The sequence below is a fragment of the Agelaius phoeniceus genome, chromosome 4 (assembly GCF_051311805.1).
Source record: "Agelaius phoeniceus isolate bAgePho1 chromosome 4, bAgePho1.hap1, whole genome shotgun sequence".
Classification (NCBI taxonomy): Eukaryota; Metazoa; Chordata; class Aves; order Passeriformes; family Icteridae; genus Agelaius; species Agelaius phoeniceus.
The window spans coordinates 33,755,101-33,781,559 of NC_135268.1; the positions used below are offsets into that span (position 1 = coordinate 33,755,101).

The 26,459-nt window shown below is 37.7% G+C and overlaps 1 protein-coding gene across 8 annotated transcripts in view; it reads left to right on the forward strand.

Annotated features, from left to right (window-relative positions):
- The window catches only part of RAPGEF2 (Rap guanine nucleotide exchange factor 2), a 184,525-nt gene that overhangs the window by 56,949 nt on the left and 101,117 nt on the right, over nt 1-26,459 (forward strand). For all 8 annotated transcript variants that reach the window (XM_077177254.1, XM_077177247.1, XM_077177249.1 and 5 more), the window contains exons 2-4: nt 229-299; nt 3,784-3,840; nt 17,991-18,074. In XM_077177254.1, coding sequence (XP_077033369.1) covers nt 229-299; nt 3,784-3,840; nt 17,991-18,074 — 212 coding nt within the window. The remainder of the gene's footprint in view (nt 1-228; nt 300-3,783; nt 3,841-17,990; nt 18,075-26,459) is intronic.

The following is a 26,459-nucleotide window of genomic DNA, read 5'->3' on the forward strand; positions in this document are numbered from 1 at the left end:
TAATGACAGCAAAAGCAGAAAGATTTCTGTATTTGATGTGGACATGCTATCATTCTTCCTCGTGTGAGGTTCCAGATTATAATCAAAGGTGTTCTTGCAGTTTGCCTTTAATCTCCTGAAGTGTCCCTACTACCCCTGTTAAAAGAGCTTTGGATGCTTTAGAAACCATTATTTTAACAGCTTGTATCAAACTGAGAATACTAAAAATGTTTTCCCTATTTTTTGTAGGACTTGGAGATTGTGTATTCGTATTTACATGGAATGGAAGCATTGTCTAATCTGAGAGAGCATCAGCTAAGGTATGATATTGTGTCATTAAAAACCGTATATGTTAATGCACTAACAAGGCAAAGGAACAGTAATTTTGGTAACCATATACTACTCTTGCATATCCTACCTCAATCTGCATATCACTGCATTCTTTTCTTCCCTTCTTTATTTTTCTAATGTTTCCTCCTTGTATGTCTGGACAGTGTATCTCTATTTGTTCCATCCTATTTCTGTCTATTATGGATGCATTTGTTTTCTTTTCAAACTTTTGGACTAGAAATAAATGCTTTACATACAGAGTACAAGTCCATATATTGATGAAATCATTTATGTAATTTAGTAGTCATGAGAGCAGGGTCTGTTTGTCAGCTTCTGTTTCAGTTTGTGCTTGCTTTTGTGTGGAAATTTTAGACTCGTTATGTTCAACACATGCAAATAATACTTAGTAAAGATATTTGATAAATGTCATCCACACTTTTAATTGAAATGCTTCATGAAGCAAATTAATTCAAGTCAAAACTTTCCTGAGAGCTTCCTATTTTTTTTTTTGTAAAGATTTTTTTTGTCTGATTTTTAAGTAATTGTTGCAGTTGTCCTCCCACAAGCATCTTACAGCAGAGGTTTCTAAGGGTATTTGGGAATCAGTGTAAGGCTGGCAGCTGCATCTCCTGTATGCCCTGTGGGTAGAGAGGGTGAATTACTGCTGTTTTATATCCTGAGCTTTGCCAACATTTGCCACATCTGAAGATGCTGAAGCAACTTTGAATTGATTAATGCTAGTTTAGGTTCTAATTTCTGGCCTCTTGCTTCGTCATTCTGTGGGAGTCCACATTCCCAAGCCAATATTCTGTAATTCAGAGAAAATAAAAGGCGGGGTTTTCTTTCTTTCAGAGTGCTCAAGACACATTTTGCAATGTGAATGTCAACTTCAAAGAAGTCTCTGTAATTACTTTTGCTTTGGAAGGAGGTCATGGTTACAGTCAGTTGAAGTGTTTTGTGTCATGTCGTTATATGCAATACTTTTAGCACGTGAAGTTTTGCATGGCTGGGGTTAAACTGATGTTAGCTTGTTTACAAAGATCAAAGGGTGCACATATGGCTGTGTGGTATGTTGATGTGTGCTTCTTGGCTTCCTGTGCAGCATGAGGTTCTTGCTGAGGAATGTGTGGAACTCGCTCTCCCAGCATAGCGAATTCCTCAAAGAGAGCTTCTGTTTACAGTACCATACATGGAAAAGGCCGGGCTCCCGGCAGATGTTGGACTGAGAGCTTTTATAGTATCCTCTAGGATACAGCTCTTCTTGTGGCAGTGGAATGCCACAAAAACCTCTGAGATTCATTAAAACTGAATGTATTCAATGTAGCCCCTAGTAGTGAATAACTTACCATATGGCTTGCTGGTGATCTCATCTGTAATTTATTACATTTGTTGAAGAAACAGATAGAGATCACGCTTGAGTGACTGAGCAAAAACTGGACACCAGTATTGATCAGAACTAATTCAATTTTTCAAAGAGGAAGCAATCTAGTTTGTACAACTTGGTTACTGTAATTTCTAACTGTAACACAAAAATTGAAACTCTTGGCTACCTTCTGTAAGAGGCATTTTCTCTCCTATTGCTGTCCTAATAATGGGATCAAAATGCTGTAAAACTCATTGCCAGTGGTGAACTTGTGTGACTTTATCAAGAATGTGCTTCCTTCTATCCCAATTCAGAGGGGAACAAAACTTGCTTGTTAAAGTGATTCTGTTTCCTGTGACTCCTGCTCTTATGTGGCACATTGCCCAGCATCGTTCCAGACCAGTAGGGCACAGACTATCCTTGAGCAGTATTTAAATTTTTAAATCTGACTCTTAGCAATGACTTCTCTTCTGGTTTCTTCTCACCAGTGACTTCATGTCTGTGCTCCCCTTCCCTCTCAAAACAGCATCAGAGAGGGAGGATGAAAACCAGGAGGTAGAAGCAGACAGTAGCTTTTCAGTGTCTGTAAAAGATTTTGACAAGACCCAATTTTATGGTGAAGTGTCTGAAAATAGATGGTTCTGTGGTTCAAAGTTTTTTGTTGTGCCAAGATGGAAAAAGATTGAAATTGATATGCAGTACATAATGCTTAATTTCATACAATAGGGACATTTTTTTCAGTGAGAAAAGTTCTCAAAGATGGTCCAAAGTATAGATCTAAAATACCAGGGTATGGTAGTAAAACTTAATTCTTATTTTTTATATCTCTCTATCTGCAAACAGAATTAAGATCTCAATTTTCTATTAATGATTTATGAATAGTCATGATACCACATTAAGCCTGCCACTTCTGAACAAAAGGAGCATTATTTCTTAGTGGGCTGAAGTAATAAGTAAAATCCTGTGAGAGATGAATGCTAAGGCGACTTTTCTAGCAGTCTGTTCACTATTGAAATGAATGATCTAGGAAATGGCAATTGATTGTTGTGTCAAACCCAGACCAACTCTTACAGGTCTCAAATCAACTTTTTGGAGACTTTTTGCCTGAGTAGCAATTCTTGAGTGCTTTTGCCTGCTTATGGATATTATTGCTGGCAGCTGGTCATTGATACACCGAGATTCTGGTGATGGATTATGTGAGGAAAGAAAATTTATTTGCAGAATTTAAATATAGTTCCTTATTTGAATGTTCTCATGAGCCTCTTAGGTAAATCTCTGTCTGACTGTCAAATAGCCTAGGGGTTTGCAGTCTGCTTCAGAGCTATGGAAGGGCCAGGGGAGGCAGTGGGATTTGTGTTGTCCCCATCCCCCCCAGTAACTGGCAGGGCTGTTTCCTTGAGGCAGTAGACAGAAATGGCATTGTGATTTTTCTATGTCAAGTTAACATTGCATTTTCCTAGTATGTGGTGAGTTCTATTAGAGTTGCTCTCTATTATGCCACATTTGTCAGGCAGACAGTGAGTACGAAAGCGCTTTAATCCTCCCCTCTAGACAGAAGATTTTCCTGCAGGAAATTCTCTCCACTTTGAGCCCTCTGGGATTTTAGCATTAAAATCTCATGGTAATTTTCAAGTTGCTGAATTTTAGCAAAATGAGAAGCATTGATTACCAGGCAACACAGTTTCTTGTTTTACCTATTGGGCCTGACTTGAAAAAGAGAGCAGTTTTTATATTTTATCTCTGATTAGTGTTGCACATAATACATTTCCAGCCATTTCTAAAATTCAGAACTGTTTTTATGAAGCTACTTGCTTTTATCACATCACTATGGAAAATTAGATCAATATAATTTTTCCTTATTTTTATAGAATTTTTTATGGGAACACCTACATCTAGTATCCTATATAAAATCTGATCTTGGATGAACAAATAACTTAAATGCTTAGATTTTACAATTTGTTCTCTTGAATTATGAATCAGCTTGGGTTTGAATTAGTGGTTAGTTTCTGTAGGTGGTAGAGTTACCTGTGGAAATGCTGAGTAACTTTAGAAAGTGAAGTCTTTGTGACACTGATAGGAATCATAACTAAAATTTATTTATTCTCTTTCAGACTGATGTGTGAAACTGTTAGATATGAAAGGCATGAAGCAAATGAAGTTCTGTACTAGTAAGTATTTCTGCTTCCTCTTATATGATGTTGAAAGAATTAATGTATATTAAAGTGAGTTGAGGACTGTTCAATGCCAAAATTCCTTGCCTAGCGTGCACAATCTGTAAATGTAAATGATCCACTTCATTTTCATCATCAAACACCAGAGAAATTTGCTGCTGCCAGGGAGAGAGCTAACAGTGGCTCTTGCTTGGTGATGCATGTTGTATTAAATTTATATAAAATTAATATATGGATGTGGGATTGTCATTTAGTCTTACTTCAGTTTTGTGAAAGTAGTAGTGATCAGCTTTTCGTGCCAGTGGTGCCAAATTGACAAATCTAACATGGTTTATAATTAGCAGGGATGTTCTCTAGTGTCAACTCAGATTTACAGTAGAGAGCTGAGAATTGTAATTGCTTCATTTATGGAACCAATTTATTGGAACAAAATGTTTCTCAGATTCTTATTTGCTGCCCCTAACCCAGACCCTAAATGCATATTTTTTTCCAAGTTGTCTGGCATTATTTGAACATTTAAGCATACAAAGAATGCACTTCTATGCCTTCTTTTGTACTTGTGGAATGTTTCCTATATGGAGCATTAGGAGGAAAATGAGATTGAGTAAACTCAAATGCTGGACCTTGACCATTCAGCAAAGTTAAATTAAGGTCTAATGAAACCCAGTAATGTTATGTATGGCAAATACATAAGGTCAAAATCTATCGGTGGATAGATAAAATCTATAGGTGGATAGATAATTTTAATTAGACCAATACAATCTTTATTTATTTTACTCCAATTTGCAAGGGATCATTGTGCTGGTGATTTGTCCTTCTCCAGCCAGTTGGTTCATGTCTCCTTTGTAACAGAGTTTTTGTTTAGACCCAGTATTTTGGTCATTCTAAGCACTGACTTAAATTTGGACTATATGCTGAAATAATCTGCACTGCTAGCTAACCATAAACTCAGTGCAGGCAAAAATTACAGGAAATATGTGCCTGAGAAAATACAATTCACAAACAGGAGATTGTGAAATCTGGGTTAAGTGGAAGTGCATTTTGCACTTCTTCTGCACTGATTTCCTTTGTCACTCCTTTCATGTGACTTCATCTTCACTTTGGTTGTTTGTCTGTCATTCCTATTTAGTTCCTTCTTGACATTTTTCCCCATGATTTATTCAAAAGATTTAATGGGCAGTTTGGCAGTTTCTGGATATAGATGCTAATGCAAAATGTGCTTGCTCTAGCATTTCACATCTCTGATGTAATGTTTAATGGGCTAAACCTGAAAGTTAACAATTACTATTTTTTATTAAAAAAAAAAAAAAGAAAAAATCCATATTTTGAAACTAAAAATATATGTTCTGTTACTCTGAGCTGTAGCTTTACATTTTTTAATGAATATTTTGAGATCTACTTAGTAAGAAAATCCCATGAAACCTGCAGTCTAATTTCAGTGTTCTATTTTTAGGGTAATGAACTTGGAGGGATGCTTATTTTTGTTTCACAAATTCAGCCTATGTGTCGAAGATGTACTCTTCTAAAAAACACTATTTCAGTTTTGCTATGTACAGGTTTGGAAAAATTCTTTGAGTATTACAGGAGAGAAGAAAGTGATAGCCAGGCTAGGATTGATCCACTGAGTTATGAGCTGTAGGAAATCAGCTTGGAACATGCAACCTGGTTACTTTTAAATGAACTTACCAGAGTTATCACTTGATGTTCTTATTTTCATCATGAAGGCTAAGGTGTTAAAAGACCATCAGATTTTAACATTTTAGATTGTTTTTTAACTTACAGCTTCTTCCCTTTGCCTGCTGATGGTATATTTGCATTGAAAGCTGAAATTGGGTGCTATATCTATTAAAATAGCTGCAACTGTTGGAGCTGTTAATTGACCTGTGTGTTTGACCTCCCTCAGGCAAAACTTAATGTCTCAGGGCAGAAAAGCTAAATCTTTATCCCTAAATGCTAATGGGCAGACTAATGCAGTTGCTCTGTTTATTTGATCAAAATTTTTTTATAGTGAAAACTGTGTGTCTGTCAGCTTTGTCAGTGGTATCTACAAAAAAGTAAATTTCTGTTGTGCATATGCACACAATGTTGAAAATAATTATGTGCATTCCTTACAAGCACAGCAGTTATTTTATCCTACATTAAAAAACCCAAAAAATAAGTTGTTAATTTTCATAGTAGCTCTATAGATTTTTTTTTCTATGACCAAAGGGATAAAAAGGAGCATGTTGCTTAAAATTGGCTCATCTCATCTGCATTTACTTTACTATCAGCGGGTGTACATGGTAGTGACAAATTCCCAAACCCTACAGCCATCTCACTGTTAAAATGGAAACTGGGTTATTAGAAGTGGCAGTTCAGCTTGAGTTATTCTTCATTTGCCAGTCATTCTACTCCTTTCATTTGATGGGAAGTTAATGACAAAAGGGCTTAAAACCTGCAAAGCAAAACTTCAGAACTGAGGCTTACTTGACATGCATATTTGTTTTGCCTTTTTTTAACTTGCTACCTTTATTCAAATCTACTTAGAGATCTCATTAAAATATATTTATTTTGGTCACTTATTATATGTTTTATCAGTAGTCCAAAGGAAAAAATGTCCTCTCTTCATATCTGCATGATAGTAATTCTTGATGTCACCAACAGTGAACTTCCAATTAGCATTTTCTTTAGAAAACAAAGTTCTAGCAGACTTGTAGAGGGTGTTTATACCTCTTTACAGTTGAACAAAATTTTTCAGATCAAAATTGAATTTTGTGCTATGATGGCAGAGGATTCTTTGGCAATAAGTGCTTTGGATGTAAGCAAATGAGTACGTGTCTAATGAAACAAGCACCCTTTTTTCCTCCTCATTAGTCATGTGAGGGCTGTGTGTGTTTTTCAGCCATGCTGTTTGATATTTCTGTGTGTATGCATCAGTGGTATTTGGTTTACTCTTTCTGTAAGGAAGTGTTGTATATTTTTCAGCTTCCCTTATTTTTTCACTAAGAATATTGGATTGGCAGAAAATATGTTAAGGTTTACTGACCTGCAGCCTAAAGTCATTCAGTAATAAAGCCTGATGTTTGTGAATTGCCAGGCTGTAGCACAACACAGTTTTGTGATTACATTGCCTGTAGTTTGAGCAATTTAATTTGGAACTAACTTAGTTACTGCTTGTATTGTTTTTAAAAATTTGAAGGAAACCCCAGTCCAGGTTATTGTGAAGTGTGGTTTTTTAAGAGATCCTTCAAATGAAGTCCTGATAGTATATATGCTCCTACCTCCCACATGTCCCTGCTGAGAAGATTTAATTTTTGATTAAAGTTCTTAACAGTAGACTACTTAGTAGACTAGTGGTTGTGATGGTAGTGGTTCTTAAAAAAGGACAAGTGTTTAAAAAAGAGTAGTTATCTCTTGAACATCTTGAACTGAATTTTAGTGTTAATGTCTGGCTGGAAAAAGCTCTTGTCTAATGTCAAAATATTTGTGTGCTTTTACGTAATTCAGTTTGCAACCTTTAATAAAATTCAGCGCGGAGAAAGATAAGTAGAAGTTGTATATATGAACTGGAGATTGGAGGGGAAAAATGTTGCGTGTAAAATGCAGTTATTACTACAGAGAATGTTCACAGCTGAAATGAGAAATAGCAAGCTGATTAGTTTCTAAGTTATTGACTGTGGTAGGCAGGTGTGAGACAAAAAGCTTTAGTTACGTTGTGTCTTGATTTTTTCCTCATTGCCAATTTGTCGTGCGGTCTGGAATGAAAAACATCTACTTGTATTAAGACTGTAGTGCTTGTATGGTGGTGGAATGGGGAGGGAAAAGGGGATGAGAAGTGGAGAAGGCTGTAAAAAAGAGATGTAATTTCAGCTGATTATTTTTGAAATTTCCATGATTAGAACTAAATTCTCAAGTCTATTAGCAGTAAAATCACCATCCAGCCTTAGCCAAGTTTTCGGAATTATATCACCATGGCAAATCACAAGTCCCAAACACACTGGTGTTGGGATAGTCATGCAGCCTTCTCCAGGACTGGCTTGGCCCAGCCATCAAATCCTGAAACAAAGCAAGTCTGTAAAGGGAATAAAGGAGCACAACTTCTTGGTAGCGAGTCAAACATAGATTGTTTTCTTAGATAAAAATGTTAGTGTCTTTCATGAGGTAGAGCAGAATGTCCCAACAATGCTGCAGGGCAGTAGTTCTGCGCTAGGACAGGTGAGAAATAGATCTGTGAGTAGTCTTTTTAAGAGTGGGAATCCAAGAGTCACACTTTTATGTCCTACAATGAAAGTGTCATTTATTGAATTCATGCTTCTTTCATGGTAACATATTGCCCTGAAGACCCTCAGGAGGACAGAAGCACTGCAAGTAAACCAACAAAAATTTTTCTGCATTGCCTGACTTGAAGTGTGACAAAAATGAGCTGCAACTATCTTCTGTAGCTATTCACACACACACACTCAGAGAATATTCTGCGTTGGAAAGGTCTCACAAGGATTGTCATATCCATCTTTTAAGTGAATGCCCCATGCAGGGATCAAAACCACAACCTTGGCATCATCAGCACTCTGCTCTGGCCAACTGAACTAATCTCAGGGTCTTGTCACTTTTAAACTAAACAGCACTGATGAGCCCAACTTACTGTGTTAAGAGGGAGTGCTTTTATGGATGCAATGTATGTGGTCTATAGCTGTATATGTTTGTATCTTACAGATAACTTAAGAAAACTTAAGTCCTAAAAGAGTACAAAAAGGAATTGCTAGAGAATCTCCCAAGTAAAAAGTGAGGAGAGGAACTTGCCTCAAGTTGTGCTGGGGAGGTTTAGATTGGATATCAGAAAAGATTTTTTGACAGAGATGATTGTCAAGCATTGGCACAGGCTGCCCAGGGAAGTGGTTGAGTTACCACCCTGGGCGTGTTTAAAACACATAGATGTGGTGCTTGGGGAAATGGTTTTAGTGTTGAACACGACAGTGGTGGGTTAATGGCTGGGCTTCATGATTGTAAAGGTCTTTTCCAGCCTAAATGATCCTATGATCTCTGGGTCAGTATCAGAATTTTCAGGTGGATCTCTGCAGGCAATACATGTATTCATTTGTGCTTCTTCTGCATCTGTAGGTTTCTGTGGAAGTTCTGCAGCAGTACATTTAATAATGCAAAGAAGTTCTGCAGCAGGGCTGGCCTCTTCTGTTTTGTCCTGAAAATATTCTTAAAGGTGTATTGTGCCTTCTGATAGTTGGGCAGTTGCCAAAATATCATTGGGATGCTGCCAGTTCTGCACTGCAGTAAATCAGGAGCCTGATTCATATGTTGTGTTGTGGATACATTTTTGGTAGGGAATTTTTTAGGCAATGTCTATCATTAAAATAAACACATTCAAGGACTTGGCAGTTGTCTCTGTATAAGCAGACACTGAATCAAGGCTTCTTAATAGTGTCAGTGATCAATGTTACAGTCTGTTGGCTTTGCACAGCCAGTTCCAAATTTGTGTTATTGTTTGACCTGATTTTGAGACTTCCTTGAATGATGACTGACGTAATGGTTTTGCACCCTCTTTACTATAAATGTTTCACTGAAAGCTATGATATTTTTGTTATAATTCTGAGAACTTTGAGGCACTCCAAGCTTTGGTTTTGGTGACGCATTAGGAAGTTGTAAAATATAAGGACAGATTTGTCTGTCTTGCCTTCAGAGTGTTTTGGGTGTAAGATCATTTTATTGTGCTGCTTCTGTAATTGTTTTCTGGTGATTTAGGAGACTATAATTTTTGTTCTGAATTTTTCTTCTGATACAAAGGACTAATTCATGGTACAAGTTTAATATCAAGACTTCAATGACAATAGGTCAATTAGCTTGTGTGCATATATTTGTATAATGTATTTATTAATTGCCTGTTTAATCCACTGTCTTAGACTGACAGGTGTTACTGACTCTCTGTAATAATCTCTAATTTGACCAACATTCTTGTGTTATTTCACTGATTTTATTTCAGAAGTGAAAAAAAAAATACAAATAACTTAAATACTGTTAAGAAAAATATTCCTCTGATTATTTATTTTCATAAATACTGGGGAATTGTTTACTATGGTTCATTCTTCTGCATTTCCCACTGTTGCTACCAGGAGTCAAGACACAAGTTTTCATCTTGTTGCCATCTATCATATATAATCATGGACATAAGTAGAAATATGCACACTGTTTAGTGAAAATCAGAAGTTCAAAATTCTGAGTTATCAGTTTTCTTACTGAATATATTTTAACTCTTTCTCAAATTTATTCTTATTTCTAATCTAACTTCAATGTGTTCTTATAAGAAGAAAAATATTTGAAAATTATGTGTGGGTAATGCATCAAGTATCAATCTCTTTTATCTTCTGTGTTTGGGATATATTTCAAGAGCATCTGAAGTGGTCTGGCAGATGTCAGGTAACTGCTTTACTGGCTTAATAAGGAGGATTAGAGGCAGTGCTGACAGTGTTAGTAAGCAGTTTTCTGGTTACTCTGTGTTTGAACACTGCAGTGCTAGTGGGCAGGATCTTCAGGCAATGAGATGTCTACCTGAGAGGATTGTTCAACTTGGACATGTTTGACATCCCAGGGTAATGTCTAATTCTGGCAATGATAATTCAGTTAAAACAATAAACTACCTATAGCTCTCAGCATGGAGAGGATAACTAAAATGAGCAAAGAGAAACAGACAGATTAATCTGCTGGAACAAGATCCTATGGAGCATGAGCTTGCAGAGCAATGTTCTTTGAGATTTTTTTCTTATGTAGTGCTTAAATGTCTGAAAGAGCTCCCAGTTCTGACATGTCAAATTTCCATTGTTTCTGCTTCTCTCAAGTGGAGACCTGGGAACATGAGCAATGTCTTTGGAATGACTCTGCTTACTTTCTGGAGTTTATTCTACTTTGAGCAACACTGAGTATGATTACATGAAAATGTAATAGGTGCACCTTGGTTTGTAAGTTATCAAAACAATTACAAGTGTTTCAGATGGTAGGAGAATGGTATTATATGTAGTTTAATGTAACTCTTGAATGAATCCTTTAGTGGTTGGAATTTTAAAGAATTATTGTCTCCGTAAATCAAACTAGCTTTTTCACAACCAAGAAATTGTTCTTGCTGAATCTATGACCTTTTTATGTTGTAGCTTGAAAATAGCTCTGAATGGAAGGAAATTCTTGATGTTGAGGATGACTTAAGGGTCCTTCCAGCATCTGGAGTTGCTGGAAGTCCAGTGGTGGAGTGACAGCGACACCTCTGTTGCTTACACTTGTCTGTCTCAAGACAGACACAAGTATAAAAAGAATATTAAGCAGTAATAATATGGAAGTAATTTCCATGCTTGTTTCCACTGAGACCTGCATGCTACTTAGCTTTTTTCATGTGCTGTTTTAAAGGAGTTGGCTGAGAAGCCAATGATCAGAAGGTGGGCAGTAGAGGAAAGACTTTGGTTTAGCATGTGCTTTCAAGTCCAGGTACTGGATTTTGCACTGAAGTGATGTCTTATTTGACAGAATTAAAGCATGTTTGTCAGCAGTCATCAAAAAGACCTGCAAATTCTTGCCACTGTACATACTTACGATGTTCATTATCTCAGTTGAACCTGAGTGAGTAAGCTTGTGCTTAATATGATTTGTTATTCCAGAGGTTTTAGTAGTGCTGTGTCTCATTTTGATGGAGAATGAGAATTAAATGGATTGCTGTTTTAAAATCTAGCTATTTCTAAAGAAGTCTTCAAGGAAAGTGATATATCAGGACCTGTTAGGATAGAGGAAGACACTACAGATGGTACAGATATTTGAGATTTATTTAGCCTTTCAACAGGTTGATTTAAATATTTATTGCAGTTTAATATTTTGGAGCGTTTTTCAGCACCTTAAGTAATCAGGAAACTGAAAGCTAAAATTGGAACACCTGTGCTTCTGTAGACAGATTCATTACAGAATTGATAGATGTGGTGGACATGTGTTCTTGTGAAGAATTTCTTTGATATGCCATTAATATATAATTCACATAGAAAGTTACAAATGTGTAGTTGCAAGCATGCAAGTGCTGCTGATTGCTTTGTATAGAAATAAAATATTTTTAATTAGAAAATAAAGCTTTAGTTTCAAGTCCTGTATATGTAGCTACATGCTGGTCTGGGAATAAGAAGCTGCCCCTTCTCAGGGCATAAATAGATCATAGCATGAAGAGTTTGGAGCGAGTGCTGGAGACTGTGAGAAAGCCTGCAAACTTCTCGGATTTTGTCTGTCTTGAGATTTATAAGCTCTTCTTGATTTTTGAACTTTGAGTGCCTCTGAGGTCTCAGAGAAAACAGTCATATGGTAGAAAATGTGAAAGCCTCAGTCTGAAAATACTGTCTAAACTCATCAGGGCTGACAACCCAGTGATGTCATAGGCCATTGCATAATGACACAATTGAAGTTTCCAGACAGAGCGGTTAGTGTCAGCTATGAAGTTTCTTTGTATAGTTCTGTCCTCAGTCTTTTGTGTGATTTCCAAAGCAGAAAGGTGTCCTGTCTGGCTGTAGGTTGTAGTTGTGTTAAAGGACTATGTCAAGGAAGCTGGGCAGGGACACACAATGGGAACACATGGCAATCCAATTTATGCCTTTCTGTTTCTAGCTCCTGAATTCCTGTAAGTCAAGTTTTCTGGCATTCTGGGAAATTATATATAGATTCCCCAGGAAATCCTCTGCTCTAGAAAGTGTTTTAATACAAAAGTTAAGATTTCAAGGAAATTTATTCAAATTTTGTTCAACTGAAGTTCAGGTTATGAATAAAACCTGCACATTGGTGGCTATTTTGGTATTGGCTTTCAGTTTTGCACCACTGTAAGGTTGCTGCTAAAACTGAATATTCTTCAAATTTATCAGTGGGTAGCTCTATCATAGTAGTTACAAAAGAAGAACATTAAATCTTGGTGCTGGAGTCCTTTTGTTGTTGTTTCTGCAGAAGCACAAGCTTACACACTCAGGACAGAATGAGTGTGTATTGATTTTGTTGTTCTTACTGCCCCTAATGAGTGACTTTGGGGTTGACTTCATTCTGATTCTCTGCAGGATAAATTGCTTGTGTCATCTAACTTTCTTGGCAATAAATCTTGTTTTCTGTAACTAGGGAAGTGGGTATCTTTGCTGCTTTTGGTAGGCTGTATAACTTCTAACAGTCCCACGTTTCATCCAGATAAATACCCAGAACAGGAGCTGAGCTGAAGAAAGTTCCCAAAACAAACAACAACTTTCCCTCAGTCTTAGGTACTTGAAGCAATGTATTCTGTTACTTAAGGCTAACATGTAGGGTAAAGTCTTGCCTGGAAAGGTCTCTGTATGCCTGCTTTGAAAAGAACGTGTGTCAACAGTTCCTGATTTCAATTATTTCTATTCCCACTGTGCATATGGCCCTGCAAGAGCAGAGGGAGGGAGCAGAGAGGAATTCAAAACTAGAATGGAAGTGCTGTTTGCTGGGTTAGGTGACTTTGCTTTCAGCCAGATGTGAATCATGGAATCATTAAGTTTGGAAAAGACCTCTAGGATCATTGAGTCCAACCATTAGCCCAGCACTGCCATTAAACCCTCTCCCTAAGCAGATCTGCAAATTTTTAAAATACTTCCAGGGATGGTGACTCAAGCATTTTCCTGGGCAGCCTGTTCCAGTGTTTGGCCACCCTTTCAATATCCAATCTAAACCTCCCATGGGGCACCTTGAGGCTAACTCTTGTCCTATTGTTTGTTGCCTGGAAGAAGAGCTGGCCACAGCCTCCCTTCAGGCACTTGTAGAGACTGATAAGGTCTCCCCTGAGCCTCTTTTTGTCCAGGCTAAACACTCCCAGCTCTCTCAGCTGCTCCTCACAGGACTTTGCTCCAGGCCCTTCAGCAGCTCCATTGCTTTGTGGAGCTTTCTCTGCACTTCCACTCTCCTCATGTGTGATGGCTGCTGCTTCAGTGGTTGTGGTGATGCTGGCCAGCAGTGGCATCCTTACTAAACCAGTAATAGGAAAGATCTTACCTCAGCAGATGTCTTTCCTTTTTACATCAGCTTGACTGACAGGTGCTATGGACTTTCCCCTTCACTCTCCTAAGCTGAAAAAAACCCCCTTGTCTCTTGAAGGATGCCTTTGTGGGAAGGTCATCAGCATCAATCCTGCTTCAGCTAATTCCTGGTGAAGTGCTTATGTGGACTTAATGCCCTCCTGCAAACCCAGTCAGGGAAGTGTCCTGTCTGCAATAAAGCCTTTTAAGAACAATTTTCCGTTGTCTCTTAGGCAGAAGAAATATCTTTAGGACAAATAAAGTTTCTAGATTCTTCTGTGGGCTGCCAGGGGTAGGCACTATTCTAGCAGTGAAAGAAAACTTTACAATTAGGCTTATTCTCTAGAATTCAGTATTAATATTTAAAATTGAATGTAAAATGTGAATGCAAAGAAAACCTTTCAAATATAAGTCTTCTCTGTTGGTAAAATGGGTATTTGCATGAGTCCTCAGGTGGCCTGAAGAAGTACTTTTGTAGTTCAGCATCTGCTTCTTCTATAGTTTCTTCTGTCTTTCATGACAGGCACAAAAGTCCTGAAGAATGCAAATGCATTGTTGATGAACAAATGTCAAGCATAGTACAGAAAACATGGAAGCTTGATTGAAAGCCACATGATGTTTGAATAGGATTGTGGAAAGCCCAGAATTCCATTTCCTTAAAATGGAAAGACTTGCACGTGTTTCTTGTGACAGTATTGTCTAGCAAAAGCTGGCTGCCAAATGGCTTTGTTGAGGCTTAATTCTAATCAACTGGGAGTGTAACAAGTGTTAAAAGTGCAGGAGTTAAATATATTTTCATATGAAAGGAATAGATCAGTGTTTCATTTGCCTTTTTTTTTCTGAGAGAAGCGTGTGGGTTCTGGAGAAAGAAATGTGTTTGCTATACATGTGGGATTTTTTCAGATGTTTTGCTCAAGACTATATTAAGACACTACTAGTTGTAAAAAATGAAGAGTATTAATACCCTACCTATGTTCTTTGCTCTTGAAGACATGGAAATATTTATGATGTTTTGGCTGACAGTAAAAATTTTAGAAGAATACAAAGTGTATTTCAGGGAAGATACCTTGAATGCAGACACATTCTGCAGTAATATTCCACTACTGTGACACAGCTATATTGAAGTTCTTTTTTATTTAGATAATTAAAGTGTTGAGTTCAGTAGATATGCATGATTTAAATAGCTCAGAGCTTAGAAATTCTCAAAGGTAACTGTAAAAATAAAGCCAGTTTCTAAGTACACATAAAGCAAAGGGAAAACAAATTCAATTACATGGTATTCCTCAAGTTTGGTTTATTTTTTAATCAGTTCGTTTAGCTGTCAAATGAGGAGATGCTTAATTTGATTATTTACAAAGTGGATAAAGTATGATGTTCATGACAGATAAGTGAGAAGTACCAACAACTTCTGAAGAGACATCTTGCAGAGAAAGAGAATAAACCTGTGAATTGGCAAAAAGAAGAGATGGATGATTAACTGAGTGAAGAGTCATGCTATGTGTGATTAAATAAGAAGCAATCAAACCATTGCAGTTGAATGAATAATCATTCTAGGTGTTTGTTTGTTTGTTAAGTGATTCAAAAGTAGATTAAAAAGTAGTCTGAAGCATTTGCATATTGAATATACTGACTGTATATATTATATATACTGACTGGTGCTTGTGAAAGCCAGTCGCTGCTTTTCTCTTTGGAGTTAAAAGATGTCCAATGAGAAAAGATAACTGGAGCTCCTTACAAATAGGTTTGAGAGAGGATTTCAGAAAGTTAATCAGGTCTTCAAACGAGGACATAAGAGCTTGGATGTTAGTAGATTTGCAAAAGTTAAAATAATTTCTATTGGTCTAATTTTCTTCTACTTCAATTATTTTATCATTGGAAATGCTTTTCTTGAAGCATGGGAAGATCTTCTAGATTACTTTTGCTTTAGAATTATAAAATCTGTGACCCCATGTTCTGTTCTATGAACTACACTTTAATACTTGGTCAAACTGCCAGATTTTAGGAAAAGGAAAGGAATAAACCACCCCCAAGACCACAAAACTTATTATGTGATAATATAATGTGCTGTAATCCACATGGAAAAATTATTATTCACATTCTAGTACAGTTGCTTCCCAGGTATTTGGGAAATGACTTTGTCTGTATCCATTGCTGAAAATTTCTATTTCAAAAGCTTTCAACTGTGATAATTAGTCCAGATTATTTGTATGTAGAATGACAGGTGTTAAAGAACATAATAAAAACCCTAACAGACTTCCAGTTCAGCAGCAGTGCTGTTGTGTGCCTGTCAGCATAGGATTAGTGGGGAAAGAAGGAAAGTCTGAAGATGTTTAACTTTACTCAGGTGCATGTTAATGTTTTTAGGAATGATATTTTTGTTGGAAGTACTGTTTTTTTTTTTTTGTGTGTTTAACCTGGTTCTCTGCACTTATGCCCAGTGTTGATTTTTCTAGACCAAAAATTTTGAGGGTGATACAGACCCATGTAAGAAGCAAGTGAGGCACATTTCAGAATAGGCAGCTTAGAACACTTCAGATATGTGAATCAAAATGCTGTTGTTTTAGCAGTGGGACTGTGTTATTGCTTTGTTCTTTATGGTCTATCAGTATGAAGAAGTATTCCTGAAATCTTGCATTTTGAAGATGTTGTAACTTCTGGTGTGTGTGGCTGACCAGCATCACTTCACTGGTCAGGACATTGGCTGCTAGAAAAGAAATACAATCTCCATCTTCTTGTTCAGTTCCTCTGTTCTTGGCCATAGATTATGTTCCCTCAATTTCCTCTGCTAATTTTCTATGTTCCTCTCCTTTCTCTCTCAGGCTTACATTATACAGTGGAAAATGAAAATGGAACATGTTTTTAGTTTGGACAGTTTGCTCTCAGCTCTTTTAGACTAGCACATTTGTTTTGAGGACTTCTGTGTATGTACTGCTTAAATTGCAGTTCTTAAAATGAAAAATACACTGCTAACATGTACATTGCCTACTAAGATTTAAGATTAGATTTTAATACTATGCTGTCATCATTGTTAAAAGATGTAGGCTGTTCTTACTTGAAGTAGACCTAGTTGTTGCTAAAGACTTGAGACATATAATTTAAAAAATGAAGGTGCTACAAATTCATTAAGTAATCTGCATTTCTTAGTGTCACTAGGGATGTGGTTTTCCATAAGAATTCTCATGCAGTTCATAACAGTGAACTCCATTAGTCATGAATTCAATTAGTCAGTTTCTCTGCAAGAAGCAGGAGTGGTAGAAACTGAAGTACAGCAGAGAGATTCTCAGCACTGTCAACATGGAGTGAGACTTCTACTGCAGCTATTTTATTTTCGTGTCCAGACATAATTTGAACTCACTTATCCAAAAAGAGTCTAATATGAAAAGGATTTTGTATTACTCAAGGAGCAACATCTGAATCTACAGTAGGATGAATGTGCCTGGATGACAAAGTCTTCCTCATCCAGCTCCTCTACAGGTTGAAGAGAGGGGAAGAGAAACTTGTTGCCCCTTCTGTTGGGAATTTATTCTGGTGCCAGGAAGAGATGTGAAAGGGGCAGTGCTTAGCAGCAGCACATAATGGTGACTGGCAAATCTGATGTAGGTTTGCCATCTGCAAATGTCTCTAACCTTGGAGAAAGGCATGCTGATGCAGAAAGGAAAATTTCTGTCTTGAAGATTGTCTTGAGAAGAGGATGGCTAGTATTGGGAAAGGATGCCTTAATTTATAGAGGGAAAGATGCTACAGCTCTCTTCAGCAAGAACTGAAGAACTGTCATTCTTCTTGAATGCATTTGATAGAATACAATACAGCATATTTACTGTAGCTTGGCTTCCTTTAATCACTTACAGTTATATTTAATTTGAATTGGGCTGTTACCAAATGAATAGATAGATGCTTTTAATAAAGTCAAGTGAATGAAATTGAGCATTATAATAATGTATATGTTTGCAGGTGTGAATTAGAATAGTTTCATGGAATTATTTTTGAAATAATTGAATTATGTCTTCCTTCCATGGTTTGGAGCATTTTTGCCTCTTTGATGTCCTTTGTAGTGCAAATTCGGTACTGCTGTGAGTAATTTAAATCAAGTGTTTTAAACTATGTTATCTTTTTTTTTTATTATTCCAGCCCTGATGATATTGGTACCTGTTGGTATATCCTGCTGTCTGGTTCAGTCTTCATTAAAGAATCCATGTTTCTTCCAAGGAGCAGGTATGTCAGCTATGAATGTACTACATTCTGTATTTTAAACATAAATCATGAGATGTAGAGAATTTTTAGAATTAAAAGGCAGTGTTTTATATTTAATGAATCACAGAAGAACAAATCTAAACACACATCTCCTGCCTTTAGTAGCTGTGGTAACTGTTTCATGCCCATAGCTAGAATTGAAAGTCTGTCTTTGTGGACAGTGTATAACTGTCCAAAGTGTCATGCAGATGTTGTTGATTTAAAAAAAAAAAACCAAACCTAAAAACCTGAGAAATGGAGTGAAGTGCTGAGTAGTCTCTTCCTGTGAGTAATCATACTTCAAATTATAGGATGCACTAGAATTTGGATGTGGATGTTTTCCTTTACTTACTGTGCACAAATCTTTGGTGCATGTTTTAGTATATTCTTAGATGATGTTACTGCAGGTTTTGCTGCTTTTGTATAACATCATGCAAATGGATTTTCAATGAAGAGCAGTTTATTAGATGGAAAGAAAAAGTTTGAGTGTGAGGTACTCAACATTTATATTGCTCCAGTAAAAAAAAAAAAAAAATTACTTATTTTGAGCTATGGAAAAAAAAGCAAGTGATTGCAAGGATTTTAGACTAAAGTGACTAAGCTTGATCATTTTAATGGAAGCAGAGCAGAATTATTTTAAAATATGCTGGTTATGTGCATATTCATTCAGACTACCTTAGAAGGCTGCTTTAAAGTGTATGGCATGTAATAAAATTTGTGAAAGGCAGAATGAAAGAATGACCCATCTCTGTATAGTATCATGATAGGGAAAGAAATGGAAATTTTTTTGCAATTTTAAAAGGTGGGAAACCACTTCATGGCTAGTGTTGGTTGGCAAATGAGACATTAGATCTTCAAATCTGTCTTCTAGTGGGAGAGCAGTGCAAGTCTGGGGACTTCCATTTGATGATGGTGGCAAGTTCTTGGTGAAACCAAGTGTCTTGTGTCTGTCAGGCACTGCTGATAAAAAGGTACATTTGATGTGCCATCGAATAGGTAATGCTGAAGGTGCAGAACTGATTATTGGAAAAAGTAGCACAACAAGGGATTATAGGAGCCCAACTTGTGGCAGAGTGGAAATTGTCCCATATGTCATCCATGAGCAGGCAGTGCCAGGACAAAAGCTGGCAGAAAGTGCTACCTGGCAATACCAGGAGAAGAGATGCATAATACCTGAATTAATGTGGGGTGGCTGTATATAGGCCATGGCAACATCTTCTGTTTGTCTGAAATACAGCAATATTGCCCTCACTCACTTGGGCACCTTGAAGAGAGGTGAGATTTAGTAAGATAAACAATGAGCTTGAGCTTCCTGGTAGAATGAGCAGAAAATTACAGATCCTGTGGCAGTAAGCACAGCATTAAGTGCTGTTCATGTGGAGAAATGTGTAAAATGACATCTGGGACAGTGTCTAATACCTTAGTGAAATACAGGCATGGAGTTTGTGATACAAATAGGTTTTACAGTTGTGGGTGAGGTCAAGTAGATGCCAAAGCTAGTGTGTTGGAGAGAGAGGCAATTTATTAATTGAAAAAGATAACTTAAGTCCATGAAAGCAAAATTAAGAAACTTTAATTATATGAGATAGAAAGTATTTCAGGAGAGTAAAACCAGAGTCTTTCTAGTGAGGGGCTTTGTGCTTAGAAGCTGTAGTCATTGAATGGTAGGTGAGTGCCTTATTAAAATTTAGGACAAGGTTAATCGGGGTTTTTTCTTTCTAAATGAGTAAGTTGCAATTGGGCTTTAGGCTCATCCATGAATATAAATCTTGGCAAAAGTGAGAGGGCACCCAGGTGAAAATTCTGATCTGGAATATTGGTGGCTAATAAATGATTTATTGATTGATTTATTTAGTGGGAAAATGACCTGAGAAGAAAATTAAGTTTTCCAGCTTTACTTATGCTGCCAGTGAACTGCTGGGAGAGAAATAGCAAACTGCTCAGTTATACAAGCCAGGCAGAAGAGAATGAGTGGCAGAAATACCAAAGTAAGATTTTAGGGTGCTCAGAAAAAAGAGAGTGAGACCTAATGAAAAGGCTGCTGTCCAGAAGGAACTGATAAGGTGATATTCTGGAATCTGAGCAATAGTGTCAAAAGTGGACAGAAGATGGTTACTGGATAAGTGTTTGCTGAAACTGGCTATTTGCATATACAGGGAGTAAAAACTTCGAGGGCCTTTTTGAGCATTGCATAATTTGTGCATCTTGATGTCCTATTACTGCTGAAATGAGCTGGCTATGGTTTAGCAAAAGGAGCACATCCTCATGCATCACTGACATCAAGTGATAGGAAGAGACCTAAACATTGCAAAGTAATTGATTTTGTTTGTCATTTGAGTAAACTAAATTTGCAGTAGTAAATTAATATTTACACTATTTTAATGTGAGCTTTTCTCAGGTTAGTCCATTTAATCTTTGCCCATCTAAAAAGCCACAAAGATATTATTTTGCAACATGTGTAGCTTCTGATTAAGAGAGCCAAGAAGTCTGTGTAGGAGCAATCAAATATGTAGAAAGCAAGAAGTATGCTCCTTTCTCCAAATACAATTGACTTAGAAAATTCTCATTTCCCTAACTTTTTTTCCCCAGAGCCAAATGTAATTCACCCCTAAGCATCTCACCATCCAAAACTCCTTATTTTTCTCCCCTGCTTGAAAACTATTCTCTCTTTTTTTTTGTCAACCTGCCCCATGCACCTGCAGTAAATCCCTTTGGACAGGTTCTCTGGTGCTGCTGGTCCTTGCTCAGACTGAGGGCTTCCCCATGCCTGTCCTGACCTCCTCAAGCTCACCTTCATTGAATAGTGGCTGGGTAGTAGCTGACCAAATTTAAAATAAAACAAGTGTTGTCATCCCACTAATTCCACCCCCACTCCAACCCCTGAATTTCAAGAGCAGTTGCTATTTTTTTGGATTTCACTCCTTTAAAATGAATGTATTTACATGCCAGAGCAAAAGTCATATCTCAGAGTAACTTAGACAGACCTAGTGGACAAATCTGCCTACAGCTTTGCAGGTTTGTTCTCAGTCCTGTGCAGAATTTGACCTTACTCTTCAAACTTTGTGGTAGTTGGCATGTGAGTTAGTAAAGAGCAGGATAGTGGGCTCTCACTAGATTTGAGCTGACCCTTGCAGGTACCTTAGTGCATTTGACTGCCTATGCTCAGCATATTATTTGCATTTGGGTCCTCCAATAGCTGAATTGCCTGCATTAGTTTTGGATACAGCATCCTCAGACTGGTTGGTGAGTACCACTGGAAATGCTCTTTTGTTGTATATATCATGTCAGGTAAACTTACTGTATTTCTTTCTTCCAAATCCTTGTGTCCCTGGCTTTCATTTCTAGTGTTAAGGTGCCATTTAAAATTCTTTCATTAGAGACACTAGGTTTTGCAGATAGTTAATATATAGTTGGATAATAAGAATGTTTTTAAAAATACCCTCTTCCCCCACCACAAAGATGTCTAAAAGCATAAGAAATGACCACCCCCCTGCTTTTACACTGCTGTGGCTTAGGAGCAGCACACCCTAATTTAGTGCCCCCCACCTAGTGAGAGTCTCCCAAACCAGACACCTCTCACTTCCCTCCCCTCTTTGGTGGGAGACACAAAGGCAGAGATCATGAGTTAGGATAAGAACAATTTCCTGGAAGCAGCAATGAGATAAAATGGACAGTAACAGCAGCAATACTACTAAAACTCACAGCACAGCAGTCCAAAATGAACCAGCTTTGTAGGATATGAGATATGGGAAAATAGCTACCTCTTGAAACAGTTCAAAATGAGTGTCAAAGCTGCCAATTTTTGCCAAGGTTTTATAATGAACTGGATGACTTGTAAAATTACTTGTAACTAGCTACTAGGCAAGTCTTTAATTCCAAATTAAAAAAAAAAAAAAAAAGTTGTTCAAGATGGGATATTGGAATACATGAAGTCCTAAATCGAGTATTTAGCTTTAGAAACTTTGACATCTAAACTGTGTCTGGTTTTTTTTAAAAATTGCATGGGTTTAATTTTATTTCCCTGTTGTGATACAGTTTAGCTTGTATTTGTTCAAATTCCAAGCCATCAGCTAGCAAATAGTGTTCATAAGATAAGGCTGGATTTTATTGTCTTTAATTTATTATTTTGGGAAAATATACAGTCCATGATTTTAAAGAACTGTGCTCTGAACAATTAAAGCTGCCATTTATTTGGTGACATGAAGTAAGGCTTTATCTTGTTCTCCTGTTAATTTCTGTGAATTACAACTGTGAAATTTGACAGTTTAATATGAGTGAGACCATCTCTTTTCCCTTCTACCCCTTTCCCCTCATTTTTCCTATTAGTATCTACATACTTCTTCATTTACTTTAACATATCAGGCATATATTATGTTAAACTAAACATTCCTTAATTCTTTCCTCCCACCATGACCATCAAACTAGCACAAATTAACACTCAGTGCCCTCATCATTTCCCCTGAGCATCTGTACCCTGAAGCAGTTCACATGGTAGAATGAAGTTTATGTATGAACTCCAGAAAATAAATGAGCGGAAAATGCAATTCCCTGGGGGCTGTCCTGGCTCTCCTGTGTTTTCACATGGCCACTGACAGCAACTCTGTCAGACAGTCCCTCTGAATGTCTTTTGGGATGGCCTCCAGCTTGCCTTGGCCTGCTGCATGCTCTCACCATGTTTGGCCATTTGCTTGGAGTTCCTGTGTGGTTTTTCTACCAGAACTTTGCTTCTAGTGTAGACTCCACTGGGTTCTTTTGTGTTCCTTGAATGGGAGCTCCAGCACCAAAAGGTCTCCTGGACCTTGTGCCTGCTCTTGGCCTCCAGAGGATGCAGCCATCTCTTAGCAGCAGCAAAATACAGAATTGCTGGGCAGTTTTTCTCAGACTGTTGGCTTTGGTACTTGGGGATTTCTGCTTTTCTCCCAGAATGCTTCCCAGCCTGTCTGGGTAGTGTGTGCTATGCTGCTTGGGCATCCTGCAGTGCTGATTGCCACCCGCAAACCAGGCTTTAGTTTGCACTGCTTGCTCATCTGCTGCTTCCTTCCTGCAGCCTCTTCTCCTTCCCTGCTGCTACCTCCAACCAGTCCTCCTCTCACTGCCTCATATGGCAATGGAAAGCTGCTTTCCCTTTGGCAAGTTCACAGATTTTACATACAGGAGCAATTATTTAAGCTTTTTCCTCTAATTAAAAGATTTAAGTTTTGAAAGTGAAAGAACATCTATTTTTCATGATTTTCAAAATTAAGAGGGATGTATGTGTTTAAATATTGATGGTTTAGCCCTCTGGTCTTTCCCATACTAAAACAACTTAAAAAATGGAGTGGAATATCTAATCATAATAGAGAGTCATTGAACAAATTATGGACTTCTTTTGAATGGGTGTAAAGCAATAGAAAAACTCAGTTTATGCAGAATGTTTTGTCCTCATCCAAGTGCATCCTCATTAACTTATGAAAGTAATCTTTCAGGATTTTGGCAGACTTTTTTATTTTGACAGGTAATGAATGTGAGTGTAATGGTGCTGGAGCAGAGCCCTTGGCTATCTACATGCAGTTATAGAGCTTTATGTGTCTGAAACATACTTCCTAATTTTTGTGATGTCTGAATCATGCTGTTTTGTGTGGTTTACATATATCTAACCGATGGTGTATTTATATTCTGAATACGGAATTGCCTTTGATTGATTTTTTGAGTCAGTAAAATTATGCTGATAGCTTTAATCACAATGATAAAATCCTGCTCTCACTATGACTCATATATTTGCAACTTAGAATTTATTAATATTGGCTATTACTGGCTGACACCTATGAGATAACAGAATGAAACTGGGATTTTAACTGGGAGTGATCAGTATACACAAATATTTAAACCATGATAAAATCCCCTAAATTTTTTTTTTCCCCTGAGCAGGAAACAGAATTTTAGAACAATGGACTTGTGGGAGGCTCAGAGTTGTACTTTTGGGAACTGCTGGTTTAGTTGTTCAAGCTGCAGAGGGAGTTGATCAAGAGCTGTGTGAAGCTTACTTAGCTTTCTCCAGCTTCTGAGTTGCTTATGGCTAAGGATTTGCAGCATTGTATGGAAACCAAGACCATACACTGGACATTCACAGAGAAAAATAACTTCCCAGGTTATAGTTTCAGAGAACATCTGTTAAAGCCTGTTTAAGAAGTTACTTGGAAGTGCATGCTTTGGGTTTAGGTTGCCCATGAAACTCTCTGTCTTGAATAGAAAACTTCTCTGTTTTTGCTGCTGCTGGATTTTCCTGTGACCTGTTTGTTGTGTTGGTGTGTCTGTATCAAGGTGCTGGTGTTCTGGAGCCGTGCTCATGACTGTCTCTGAGGGCTGGTGGGCAGGCATAGAGTGTGGTATTGCTGTGGGCTGACCTCCCTGCTGCCTTGTCCTCTGTCTGGTTTGAATGCCTTGGCTCAGCATTTCAGTCCCATCAATTGAAACTGAGGCATGCAGGAGTGTGATCTTAGGGTTTAATCTAGGAAAGACTGAGATCATGAGCTGAAGGAGGAAGCTGGAAGTAGTAGTGATGTCAGTCCATTTATGACTGTGTGGCTATCAGAATGAATTTTAAATAGACATTGAGAAATGAACACTAATTGCTTTGTTCTGTCTGCATTTACCAAAAAGACTGCATTTTTCTTTTTGGATGGAGATGTTTACTGTTACCTGCAAGCAGAAAATTAGGTGTATCACAGCACAGTGTGACTGAGTACTTATTGAGACTCCAACTCCTAGAGAAAATAAAATCTTGCTTACAAGAGGTAGCATTTTACTGGGAGTGCCTGATCTGGCCATCTACCTTGAATTTGCTCATCTCCTGTTGGTATGATGGTCAGTGCTGCCAGTGAAATCCAGCACTTGCTCGTGTGGGTCATTGCAGGCTTCCTTATGAGGTTCTGGAGGAGCTGGAGCTGCCGTGGGGCTGTGGCTGAGCCCAGCTCCCCGAGAGCTGGCTGGGCATGTGGGGAGGGTTTCAGGTGAGGCTGACTGCATCACTTCAGACACAGTCAGCTCTGGCTGAGCTGAGTTAGCTGAGCCATAAATTGATGGGTCTTGTGAGGTTGCCTCCTATTTCAGCAAAATTTGTGATTCAGAGCACAGGCTACATGTCACCCAAAAGTGTCCTTAGAGTCTGAAAAAAATGGTGTGCAGGTTTCTTTGAATATGAATAAATAAAACTATTTTTACAGCTAATTTATCCTTTATCCCATCCATCTTCTGTTCTGCTGAGTAATTGAAGAGTTTATTGAGGTCTGAGACTGATCATGACAGTATCTGAGGTGTTGGGAAATAGAAGAGGAGACAGTTCCTAAATGATGAGATTGGCTGGTGTCTGGTGTTGTTCCTGTCATATTTCAGTGCTACCGGAATTTTGTTTTTGTGGAGCTGATAAAATGTTAAGGGACTTAATCTATTACACTGGCATCTTTTGAAAACAAAAATAGAAATTCAGCGTTGTGTGTCTGGTGCTACCAGGCTTTCTGCCAAGTTTGTCATGACAAGATAACAATGAAGCCGAAAGTGTCAAATGACCTGAATATGTTTTCAGTGAGCCTGAGTTGTTTTGATTCCTCTTCAGGAGAGGGAGGCTTTCAGGGATGGAAATGCCCATGGTAGGAGAAAAGCAAACTTCAGGAGCTCTCACAAATGCAAACTTTATACCAGTTTCTAGATGTATAAAGTTACAGCTGCAGATTTCTGTCTCTTTCTATGTGAAAGACCTGACGATGGGCTTGAGAAGGTCTGGATCACCTGCTGGTGCTCAGGGGCATTTGTGGAATGTTCACAACAATTTCATATGCTTTCCATAGGGGAGACACCATTAATTGGTGGTGCAGAGCTTGCAGATTCAAGGGATGCTTGGGTTTGGTGTTTCATAGTTTCATGCGTGGTAATTGTAAGCTGAGTCAAGATGACAATTCCTGCCACTTCTAAATGCCTCTGACAGTGCATTTGAATAAGGAAAGGAGTTAGGCTTTTCTTACATTCTGCTTTATTCACTTCAGTGGTGTTTATCTTCCTCATTGAAACTGTGGCTTTGTGAAAATACTTCACAATGAAGTGTATCTACTTTAATGAAAAAATGGCACTTGTGATACAGAGCATAGAAACAAAGTACTCAGCATTATAAATCCAGACCACTGCTTTTTGGAGAGTTTTGCCTGTCAACCAATTTAGGTTATTTTTTGCATTTGCTTTACAGATTAAGTATAATGAAAATTTTTCAGTGGGATATTGCCAGCGCCAATGAAAAACAAAATCTAAGATAACACAGGCAGTAGATTTTATCTGTGTAACCATGAATGTGTCTTAACAGCTCAAAGTAACTGAAAAGGACCATAAGGAAAAAATAAA